The sequence below is a fragment of the Sinocyclocheilus anshuiensis genome, unplaced genomic scaffold (genome assembly GCF_001515605.1).
Source record: "Sinocyclocheilus anshuiensis isolate Anshui unplaced genomic scaffold, SAMN03320099.WGS_v1.1 scaffold883, whole genome shotgun sequence".
Classification (NCBI taxonomy): domain Eukaryota; kingdom Metazoa; phylum Chordata; class Actinopteri; order Cypriniformes; family Cyprinidae; genus Sinocyclocheilus; species Sinocyclocheilus anshuiensis.
The window spans coordinates 986,446-997,546 of NW_015547678.1; the positions used below are offsets into that span (position 1 = coordinate 986,446).

The following is an 11,101-nucleotide window of genomic DNA, read 5'->3' on the forward strand; positions in this document are numbered from 1 at the left end:
TATTTCACCATCATTTCTTGTGCATCATTATAATGTGTGCGAGGGTATCCATACGGCTCACCAGACTCCCTGGATTGGCTACGCTCCAGTCTGCTTTTGTCTGCAGTGCTGGCGGGCAGCCTGGGCGTGTCTGAGGCATTTGAGTCTCTGCGGGACACTTCCTGGACCGACTCCTCAGGAGCCTCCTTATTGCTGCTACCCAATGAGATGGGCCCTGTCCGTGCGGGGCCAGTACTCAAAGCCTTATCATCACGTTCTCGTCCTGAGCTTCCTCGACTGAGAAATTCACAAACACACAAAAACAGACATTCATGAATCATGATTCATAGAATCATGTTTTCTATCAATTCATTACAAATGAAATAATATTTTAATCAAAACATTTGCTAAAATGTTGTTTAATTATTATTATTTAATTTATATAATGTTTTATATGTTTATTTGAATGTATTATATGATTGAAAAATAATATTTATAATATATTTGAATAATTATTCAAATATTACTTAATTCTAAAAATGTAAGGTATAATAATTATAAAGCTTCTAATTAGGGATACACCGAATGTTCAGTAACCGAATAAGTGAAAAGACCGAATAAACTGTACTGAGCAATGACGTGACGCGATCAAATAGCAACCAGCGTAGAGTGAGAGGCGCAATGCAACAAACATGTCAGCAGTATGGAAGCATTTAAACTGTCCGGGAAAGACGCAAAAATCATTACAAGCAACGACAGCGAGAGACTGTTCAGTCCTGCATCTCATGTCTTCGATGAGAAGAGGAAGGGGTGACTGGCCTTAACGAAATGGCCTTAAACAATTAGTAAATAAACTACAGAACGTTATGTTTTCTAATACATGCACGAATTGCATGTATTCTGACAGCGCTGCACGAGCTCGCGGCGAATCTGCTTGTTAACCAGGGTTCAAAGTCCAAAGCGCGAGGAAAATCTGCGCTGAAACTTTGTTACTCGTCAGTTGCTCAGTCACATTTTTATGATTTTTTTTTACAAGACACGTGACAATGCGATACGTGCGACGTATTCGTAATGAGACTCAGACATTTATAAATCTGCTGTTGTAAACAAAAAGAAGCGCTGAGGTCTTCCTGCGTGTTTCCGCCAAAATAAAAGTTGAGAAAAAGCAAGAACTACAAGAACATTCATAAATGTTAGTATGGTAATTTTACTGTTGTTCTGTTGAATAAAATTAAAAAGTATGACAATAATAATGATAATAAAGCCGTGTATCATTCGATCATTCGTTTTTTGATTTAATATTCAAAGTAGAAAAATGAGAAAACGAGAATTCAGCTTAAATTTTCGTTTTTCGTTCATGGGTGGAAAAATGAATAAACAGCTTGAATATTCGATTTCTACACATGGGCGGGCATTAAACACCCCTTTCTGCTGATTGGTCAGCCGAAGATCAAATCGTGCCATCATCAGTTCTTCTGCAGTATCACGCAGCAGAATAATAGTCCTCCACTGCTGCAGTTGTATGGATTCTTAACACATTTTATCAATTTCATATTTTTCTCATCAAACAGACTAATGAATAGCTCGACACAACTCGTACAGGGGCAGAGTCTAGACAGGTCTTTCTTCTGTGTAGACCAGCGGTTCTTAAAGTGATAGGGGGTCCGAGAAATAATTTGCTATAGCCTAGAAAAATGAATAAACAGCTTGAATATTTGATTTCTACACGTGGGTGGGAATTAAACGCCCCTTTCTGCTGATTGGTCAGCCGAAGATCAAACCGTGCCATCATCCGTTCTTCTGCAGTATCACGCAGCAGAATAATAGTCCTCCACTGCTGCAGTTGTACGGATTAATAACCCATTTTATCAATTTCATATTTTTCTCATCAAACAGACTAATGAATAGCTCGACACAACTCGTACCGGGCCAGAGTCTAGACAGGTCTTTCTTCTGTGTAGACCAGCGGTTCTTAAAGTGATAGGGGGTCCACGAAATAATTTGCTATAGCCTAAAGTATTTCCAGACTGTAAAGTCGCTTTTTTTTATCATGATACATCGGCCTACTGTGATTTAGTCCAAAGTGACTTATATGATGCATTTAATCTAAATGAAGTCTTTTAAAAGACAAGTATTTGCTGTGGTTCATGTTTGTGGCATGCGCCAGAAAGATGCTCAAGGAGACCGACATGCGCTAAAGCAGCGCATTCTGTTGTTCTCTTTATTTTTCAAAGGCATGACATTTTGTAGTTATTTTGAACGTAACGTTACACAATTACAAGTATACATTTTACCATACGACTATAAATGACAGAGTATTAAGTTATGTCCCCTCGATGGGGAAAAAAATCCAAGTGAACATCAATCAGTACTCAATATTAATTTAAACTGCTTTAAATATGTTTAAAAGAAGGCTCTTCTGCTCAGCAAGGCTGCTTTTATTTGTATGGTAAAAAAATACATGCCTGATTCAAGAAGAGAGTCTGATGGCCAAAAAATATTATTTTACTAACTTATTAATTTTAAGTTAAATTGTGCTTTGTTGGTATAATGTCTGCTACAATGTTAAAAAATGTTCTGTGTTAAATATTTTTAAATTGTTGTTTTGTAATTGTTTTTTTCTTTGAAAAGCAAAACAAAACAGTAAAAAGCACATTTTGGCTATTTCATTTGTGCAATGGTGAAAAAAAATTGGCAAAATACATGGGAAAAAAAACTCGAAAAACCGTGTTTGGTATTCGGCCTCCGGCCCAGTGTTTCATTTTGTTCAGTTTCGGCCAAGAATTTTCATTTCGGTGCATCCCTACTTCTAATATTAATAATAGGGAAGCACAGAATGAGTGATATGAGTGAGGGATGTGTTCTTGCATTAAGACGAAATGTATTAATGAAAAGGTGTCTTCTCCGTCTCAATGACTATATTTTACATGCGTACAATACCTGCTGAGAACTCTCCTGGCATCAAAATCTGGGGATGTAGAGGGTAAAGAGGAGGCCAGGGGCGCTGAGGGTTGCAGGGGTGAGTAACGATTTAAACTGGCACTGGGTTGAGAGACATCTAAAAGAAAAAGTGTGCGATACAGGGAAAAAAAAGAAGGAGATCAATTTTATATTAGTAAACAAAGTATAGATCCAGAAAATATTGCATAAACTATAAAACAACCAGAATTGACAGAGCCAGCAGCCCACATCTGACTAAAACAGTATTTCTTTACCTGACTCACTGGCCTTGGCTCCAGCCCCTCCACTGCTGCCCTTTATCCAGTTCACCTGAGCTCTTGGTCCCAGCTGAATCTTCTCATCTATCGTTGGCTGAAAAAAAAAAAAAACCACACAACCAGTTTTAGTAAGAACATGTTATATTTACTCATACATTCATATAGATGAGTGTTTCTTGGGGATCTACAGACATCATTCAAATTAGCAGCTCATCAGCAGAGAGCTTTATGAACTGCGCTTAGTCTGTAAGAAAAGGTGCAAAATGAGCAGCACTGCAGATCCCCAGAATCACAATTAAGAATCAATGAGATACCAAGATGCTACTACACAAGGAAACAGAAGCACCATCAGGTGGGGCTGTTGAGTCAAACAGTTAATTAGCATACTTATAAACAAACTAAGCAAAAACATTTTTTTCTTAATCAATATTTTAGACTTGTTTCCTGTTAAAAATGTATTTTAACACCATTAAGACTCAATAAATATTGTTATATTTATGCTTAAAACAAGAGATATGCCAATAGGGCTAGAAAGTTCATCCAGATCTTTTTTGTTTTAGTTTAGATGTTTTGCGGTAGTGTTTTAATTGCGCTTATGCTGTGCTTTAGCTGTCAGACAGTTTGCATGGTAAAATCAAGCGCAGTTATACAGGGCCTCCAGTTAAGCCCAATTAGTAGAAAAGTCCTTCACAAAATATGAAAATATATTGTTTAGCACATCCAAAAAAATTTACTTATTTTTCTTTTTTTACTGGAAAATTTTTTTTTTTTTTTATAAAATGAATGAATGAATAAAAAGAAATATATATTATTTTTCTTTATAAATATATATTTTTGGGTGAAATGTTTTAAGTCAACATGTTTTAAAGCAGCACTCTGCAAAGCACAATCAATGACATGTAGCAAGCTGTAGTTTGCACGACCTCCACAAGTGTGATTCAGCTTATAAGATCAATTGTTTACATAAAGATGCAGCTTCCTTACTTCCAAACAGATCATAGGGGAGTATGAAAAAATGCAGAACGGCAGATATAGAATCTCTTCCTCTAAAACTCTGTTATGCTAGCTATCTCAAGATGTGACTAGAATGAAAATGTGTTTTTAGTTTGACATCTGGACTTTACCTTTGAGATCTTGGGAATCTTAGCGGGGTCTATTGTTCTGCTGTTCTTAGTCATAGGCACAGTGCTCCAGGTCTCCTCTCTCAGTACCACTGCAACATTAAGAGAAAGAATGGTTGGAACAGAGTACAGCTGCTCCATCAGAGAGTGAAAAAAGGAAAGGAGGCCCACAGGACTGAGTAAGCTGTAAAGAGGATTAGCCTACAGCAGAAGTCTCTTTCTGACCTGGTCTCCTCTTGTTGTCCTTGGAGAGCAGTTGCTGGTGGACCTTCCTCTGTTCCTCCTGCTCCTCCAACTTTGCCTCTTTATGGATCTGCTCAATTGTCTTTGGGCCAAGGTCAGCTCTCCGAGACACCCAATTGTGCTGAAATGAGGGAAGAAATAAAATATTAAAAGTACTCACCCTATATAAAGTTCAACAACAGGGTTCATAATATTATTAACAATATTAACTATTTTGAGTGTCTACTTGGCCGATTAACAGAAGGATCACGTCCCCCACATCCCTACCTACAAACTTTTCCATGACTAAACAATTATTTATTTCAATTTCTTTGTATATTGAGTAAATATTGTAAAAATAAAAATGTTCATTTAATTTCTTAAACTTTGCCTATGTCCTATTTACCATTATTAAATTGTATTATGTATTAAAAAACTTCAATGAGTTTTTTTTTTTTTTAAAGAAATTTATTTTATTCAGAAAAAGTGACAGTAAAGTCATTTAAGAAAGATTTTTATTTTAAATAAATGCTGTTCTTTTGAACATTCCATTCCAGAATCCTGAAACAATGTATTATGGTTTCCACAAAATATTAAGCAGAACTGTTTTCAACATTGATAATAAAGGATCATGTGACACTGAAGACTGGAGTAATGGCTGATGAAAATTCAGCTTGGCCATTACAGGAATACATTACATTTTAAAATAAATTAAAATAGAAAACAGGTAAAATTGAAATAATATTTCACATTACTATTTTTACTATATTTTTGATCAAATAAATGCAGCCTTGATGAGCATAAAAAAAAATTAAAAAAAATACAAATCTTACTGACCTCAATCTTTTGAACAATAGCGTATACATATAAGCATTATATCACAGTTAAAATTGACAAATTAAACATATGCTTGAGTTTAAGCTTTTTGAGAAGTAGTTATATAGTAGTTAAATTCCCTCTTACAAAGATCTTAATGACACAATGTTGTACATTTGTCTTTATTTTTTGAGTTTCAAATTAAATGTTGTACGTTTGGTGCACAGGTTACTGAAAAGCTTCCTTTGATCACCGTTCCAAAATAAACGAATAACAGAACTCACCAATCGCACGTCAATAACATCCTGCAGCATGAACCGAATGCGCGATGAAGTTTTTCTCTCCTTTACTATCTTCTCCATCTGGTTAAAGTACTGATCCATTCGTGGCTAAAATAAGAATAAGATTGTGACTGTGAATTATGACTGTGACTTGAAAACATCAATAGACCCCCATATACTATATAATGGACTTTGCTGACATGAATTGACATTTGCCTTTAATTAAAGTCAAAAAAAAAAGTTCAACTAATGAGACGAGGGTGAGTAAATAATGACAGAATTCTCATTTTTGGATGAACTACCCATTCAAGTGCATTAGGCACCACCCTCACAGTTCTCAGCTGAATCCAAAGTGAGTTTTGGAAGCAGAGCACATTAAAATTACTCATTTGGGATTTGTTTCCAAAGAGCAGATGACATAAACGAGGCTCTGTGGATGTGAGAGGCCAAAGAATACTAGTTTATGCAGAACTCCACCACTGCATAGATTACGTTGCATATTTGCATTGAAATACGCAAGAGTCTCTATGCATTAACATGGGCTGCAGCAGCAATTAACAGATTAGAAGGACAGTTATTCTTAATGCCCATTATATAGGACATCCTCCCGATTAGGATAAACCGCTGACCTTAGCTTTCTCAAAGTCCAGGTCCTTGCCAATAGTTGTGAGCAGCCTGCACAGGCACTCCAGTGACTCCTCATCGTGGTTTTTCAGCAACTTCACCACACAGTCGTGCATGATGGCCTCTGTTAGCATCCGCAGCTTGAAGAGCTCACCGATGAACTTGATGTTGCCAATGGAGCGTCTGCGGGCCTTATCTTTCGCCTCTTCCAGCTCCTCCTGCAGCCTTTCCCGCTCGCTAGCCTGAAAGTGAGAATGAGAGAGAGGAGGACAACAAGTCAGAAATGATCGCTGTGTCCGCTGCAGTAAAATCTTCATCTTTTTGCTTATGAAGAATAGAAGCACCCAGACTACAACTGGAGATTATTTTCAGAAGCCCTTATTGTAACTTTTAATATTGAGTTTTCAGTCTTTATTTCTTTGATTAAACTGATACAATTTCATTGCAAAAAATTGAACACTGTAATTTGGAATTTTCTTTATATTCGTGAATTTTTATTGGAATTTAATCGAAGTGAGAGATATTTTCTTCTGTATTGTGATTTCTTTCTGAAATAAACGTATTATCTAAAAAGCAAAAATGTAGGGGGAGGACTTGGTTCAATTCATTGGTTGTTGATTGGATGAAGGCAGATCTAAATGCGAGCTAGCAGTGGATTGTCAGAAAAGGGTGGAGTTTAAGCAGACTAAATGATTGGAAAAATCCGGCATACATCACCAGACAGAAGTAGTGATGCACTGAAACACCAAAACCAAAATTAAAGTTTTCATTATCCTTAAACTGAAGCTAAGGTTTCGGCAATTAAATTTGGGTAACTGAACTCGGTAGACTGTTTATAGTGTCAAATCCTCAACAAGTCGCCTCTCAAAATCTCAAATTTTCGTATTGCTACTCAAGCATCTTTTTTTGACGTTCACCTGTTGTAACATATCCATGTTGTATGCATGAAATAAATGCTAAAACAGTCAAGACACATCACGCATCGGTCAAATATTATGGCCCTCAAAAACTATTTTGCCTGAAAATGTTTTTTTTTTTTTTTGAGAAGTTTGAGAAATAAAATAACAGCATTTAGAAAATACACAGGGTGAATTGTCATGCCGACTAGATTTTCAGAATTCAGAATTTCAGAATCACAACGTTACACAAAGACTTTTAAAAGACTTAAAAACAGCACAAGTTAGACTTATATTGACTGCTTTTATGGTAAAAATCCTATGAGATCAGAGTAACATGAGGGTCGATGACAGTAACTGTAACTATTCATATGCACATAATTATAAAAAAATAATGCACTGTACACAAATAATTTTAAATACTAATTTTATATTTAATTGAGTTACGGCTCATGTACCATTCATTTTTGTATCTGTACTCACAAGTACAATAAATATTAGCAAAACTTTTTTTTTTTTAAGATTTACTGTATCATTAGTAAAAAAATAAATGATGGAAGAAAATGTATGGAATATAATTGCTGAAAATGTTTTGCAGGTCATTTAAATCCACACAAATAATTCTAAGAAACCTTCTCATATCACATGTTATTCTAGGCAATTACATCAAGCAATTTGAATGGCCTGTGATTCATTTAAGAACAGCTATAGTGATACTTTTGGTGCTGAAGGACTTACTGAGGTAGCTGCCTCCAGCTCCCTGTGTTTCTTCTCGAAGGCATCGTCATCCACTTTGTCCTTTTCAAACTCCTTCTGACAGCGATTCAAAAGAAGCTTCCGGAAATTCACAGTGCTGTTGGGCTTATCCGTCATGGGCACTTTTAACTACAAACACAGCATGTGACTAATTTAGACGTGCACTCACCAAACTAAACACACTCAGTTTCCAATTTCAATTTGCTCCCAAAATCACAAATAAACATTTAAATAATTAATCAGTGATCTACTAAACTTGTATATCATTGATCATTTCGAACAAACCCTGGTTTTAATGGAAAGTCTGACTCACCGTGGCCAGACAGCTGCACATATTGCCATAGGCCACAGAGAAGCTGGGTTCATCAATGGCTTTCTCAAAAACCAGGTCTATGACACCTTTGAGCCGCTCCTCCGTGTCGATGGTGAGGTCAGTCACCTGCTTCATCAACTGGCTGAACATCTGTGGCGTCAATTTGTTGAGAATACTACGGACTTTTCGGAAAAGTTCCTGTAAAAATATCAATGAACACATTACTGAGTGTCCTTTACTTTCCATTACTGAAGGCAACAATCAATCCCAAGCTCCATTTCCTCTCCATATTAGAGGAAGTAATGATGTAATAAATTATTCAATCATAGCTGAACATCTGGATACCACAACATGCTTTCTTTGTACTGCAAAATAAGGCCATCTGAAATATGTATATGGTTCCAGACGGAGTGAAAGTGCAGGAAGACCTGAGTTGTCATGGTCTCTGAATCGTCAATGACATTGTCCCGCTTCATGCCGGGTTTCCAGGCATGCTCTGTTGTCTTCAGCTGCACCTCATCATTCACCGACACGTTTGTGATGATCTTGCGTCCAGGTGGGCGACGCAGGCCAACATTCAGCAGCTGAGGGAACAGAAATAATCATGTAGTACAGGCAGGAATAATAGGTGTTTAAGAGTGTATCTAAAGTAATATAAAGTGAAAATGCTTTTATTTGTATGTGAAGAGTAAGAATTTAATAACATTTAAGATAGAGAGCATAACAAATGACTTATTGTATTATATATTTATGGCAGTGAGAGATAAGCAAAGGAATGTGTGACAAACTGCTCATAAATGCTAAACGTTTCCTTTTGTATGCCGAGGAAAAGTTCAGAGTAACATGAAGGTGAGCAGCTGATATTAATTTCTGTGTATCTGTCTGATTATTCATATGCACACATACTTATAAAGAATGTTTGAATAAATAATAGTTTTAAATATTAATTTTACATGGAGTTAAGGCTCATGTTTCCCTGATTTTTGTATTAGTACTTATGAATAATATTAAGTGTATTAATATTAATTATTTGTGTATTTGTGGGTGAAGTAATAAACTGTAGCTAAATTAAAGAGCATAATAACTGACTTACTGTAGTAATTAAACAAAACTCCATATTATTTTTTTGTATGAGTGTGAGAATAAAGAAGTTGGGACGAACCGGTGCTCCCCTGCCTCCTGGAATCTGTCGGCCAAAATCTGCAAATGCTGGCGTGAAGTCCGGGCCTCTGGAAATCACACGTGGGTCTACCGGCCGCATGGGCAGCTTATTTTGGTTAATCTGTTCAGTGAGACGGAAACACATTAGGCTTCTCTTAAAGAACAGCTTACTGCTCTGTACAAGAGCAGTAATGAGTTTTACAAAGATTTAACAGAAGGCCATAATCAGGTTACAATATCCCTTTATTTCCATAGCAGTCCATTTAATGGGGCAGTGCAAATTAATTATGGTACAAGAGAAATTTCTATGGGAATTTTCAATTATTCATTTTAATAGACATTGCTTTGAAAACCATGATATACATGTTCAAAATAGGGCTGTCAATTTAATGTGTTCACATAGTAGAAGCTATTGTTTTAACCTTTTTAATGAACTGTCTGTGTAATATTGTCTGACCTTATCTAGAACAACATCAGAAATGGGAGGAAGCCCCTCTGGTTTCTGCACACATGCAGGCATGAATTGGAAGCCCAACAGGAAGTCTCTGTCGTACTGCTTCTTCCCATTCTTCTCTGCAGGCTCTGCAGAAGAGCAGAAACGCGTTCAGTGGTAAAACCTGGCAGATACACATGCGGAAAACTAGAGAAGGTTGTAGAGAGATGGCCTTACGTGGCACTGCTTTGATCAGCGGCTCTTTGATTGCAGGCGGGTGCATGCTCTCACTGCTTTCGGTTTCAGAGGCGTGTTCAGCCCCGTTTCTCAGAGGCTCTACTTCCTGTTCTCCGTTCTCCTCAAGCACAGCTCCTGCTGACGGCCTCCTCTCCACCTCCACAGGAGGAGGACTGGGGCTCTCTGCAGCAGGTTCCATAGAGGACTGATCCACGTCCTCCTACCAAACACACACACACTTTAAGCCTATCTTAAACTCATTTGAATATAAGCAACTGGATTTGTCAAATCACATTCAAATTTTTGAAACACTGCTTCACAGATAAGTAGCATGTAGAGACTAATACAAACAAAAGGTCTGTCATGATTATGAATTTTTGCTAATTTGAAATAATTGTTGTATTGAAAATTATAATGCATTTTAAGAGGTATTATGCTTACCACAATAATAATCATCAGTAACCATTTATTCATTAAAGGGGTCATATGATGCGATTTCAAGTTTTCCTTTCTCTTTGGAGTGTTACAAGCTGATTGTGCATAGATAAGATCCCTGAAGTTGCAAAGACTAAAGTCTCAAATCCAAAGAGATATTCTTTATCAAAGTTAAGACTCTGCCACGCCCCCCTAAAATGGCTCGTTCTAACACGCCCCCACATATCTACTTCACTATGTGGAAATATTAGCATAATGCCGCCCAAATGTTCATGCAAAGAAAGAAGGCGTGGTTTCAGTAACCGCAGTTAGTGTTGAAGCAGCCATGTCAGGGAGACGCTGTGTGTTTCAGTGCGAAAGCAAAAGCACTTTATTTGGCCTTCCGAAAGTAGATGCATTTTGTGTGTGTGAGAGAGAGAGAGCACGAGAGAGAGAGAGAGCGAGCGAGCGAGTGAGAGAGAGCGCGCGAGAGAGAGAGAGCGCGAGCGAGCGAGAGAGAGAGAGAGCGCGAGAGAGAGAGAGAGCGCGAGCGAGCGAGAGAGAGAGAGCGCGCGAGAGAGCGAGAGAGAGAGCGCGCGAGAGAGCGAGAGAGAGAGAGAGAGCGCGCGA

At 37.4% G+C, this 11,101-nt stretch overlaps 1 protein-coding gene across 7 annotated transcripts in view; it reads right to left on the reverse strand.

Moving 5' to 3' along the window:
• LOC107703066 (eukaryotic translation initiation factor 4 gamma 3-like) overlaps nucleotides 1–11,101 on the reverse strand; it is a 64,234-nt gene that overhangs the window by 4,727 nt on the left and 48,406 nt on the right. For all 7 annotated transcript variants that reach the window (XM_016505572.1, XM_016505570.1, XM_016505575.1 and 4 more), the window contains 13 exons: nucleotides 10,058–10,277; nucleotides 9,845–9,969; nucleotides 9,389–9,508; nucleotides 8,655–8,810; nucleotides 8,227–8,424; nucleotides 7,896–8,042; nucleotides 6,267–6,503; nucleotides 5,641–5,745; nucleotides 4,544–4,682; nucleotides 4,322–4,410; nucleotides 3,195–3,291; nucleotides 2,920–3,037; nucleotides 62–276 (listed from right to left, as the gene is read on the reverse strand). In XM_016505572.1, the coding sequence (XP_016361058.1) occupies nucleotides 62–276; nucleotides 2,920–3,037; nucleotides 3,195–3,291; nucleotides 4,322–4,410; nucleotides 4,544–4,682; nucleotides 5,641–5,745; nucleotides 6,267–6,503; nucleotides 7,896–8,042; nucleotides 8,227–8,424; nucleotides 8,655–8,810; nucleotides 9,389–9,508; nucleotides 9,845–9,969; nucleotides 10,058–10,277 (1,966 nt within the window). The remainder of the gene's footprint in view (nucleotides 1–61; nucleotides 277–2,919; nucleotides 3,038–3,194; nucleotides 3,292–4,321; nucleotides 4,411–4,543; nucleotides 4,683–5,640; nucleotides 5,746–6,266; nucleotides 6,504–7,895; nucleotides 8,043–8,226; nucleotides 8,425–8,654; nucleotides 8,811–9,388; nucleotides 9,509–9,844; nucleotides 9,970–10,057; nucleotides 10,278–11,101) is intronic.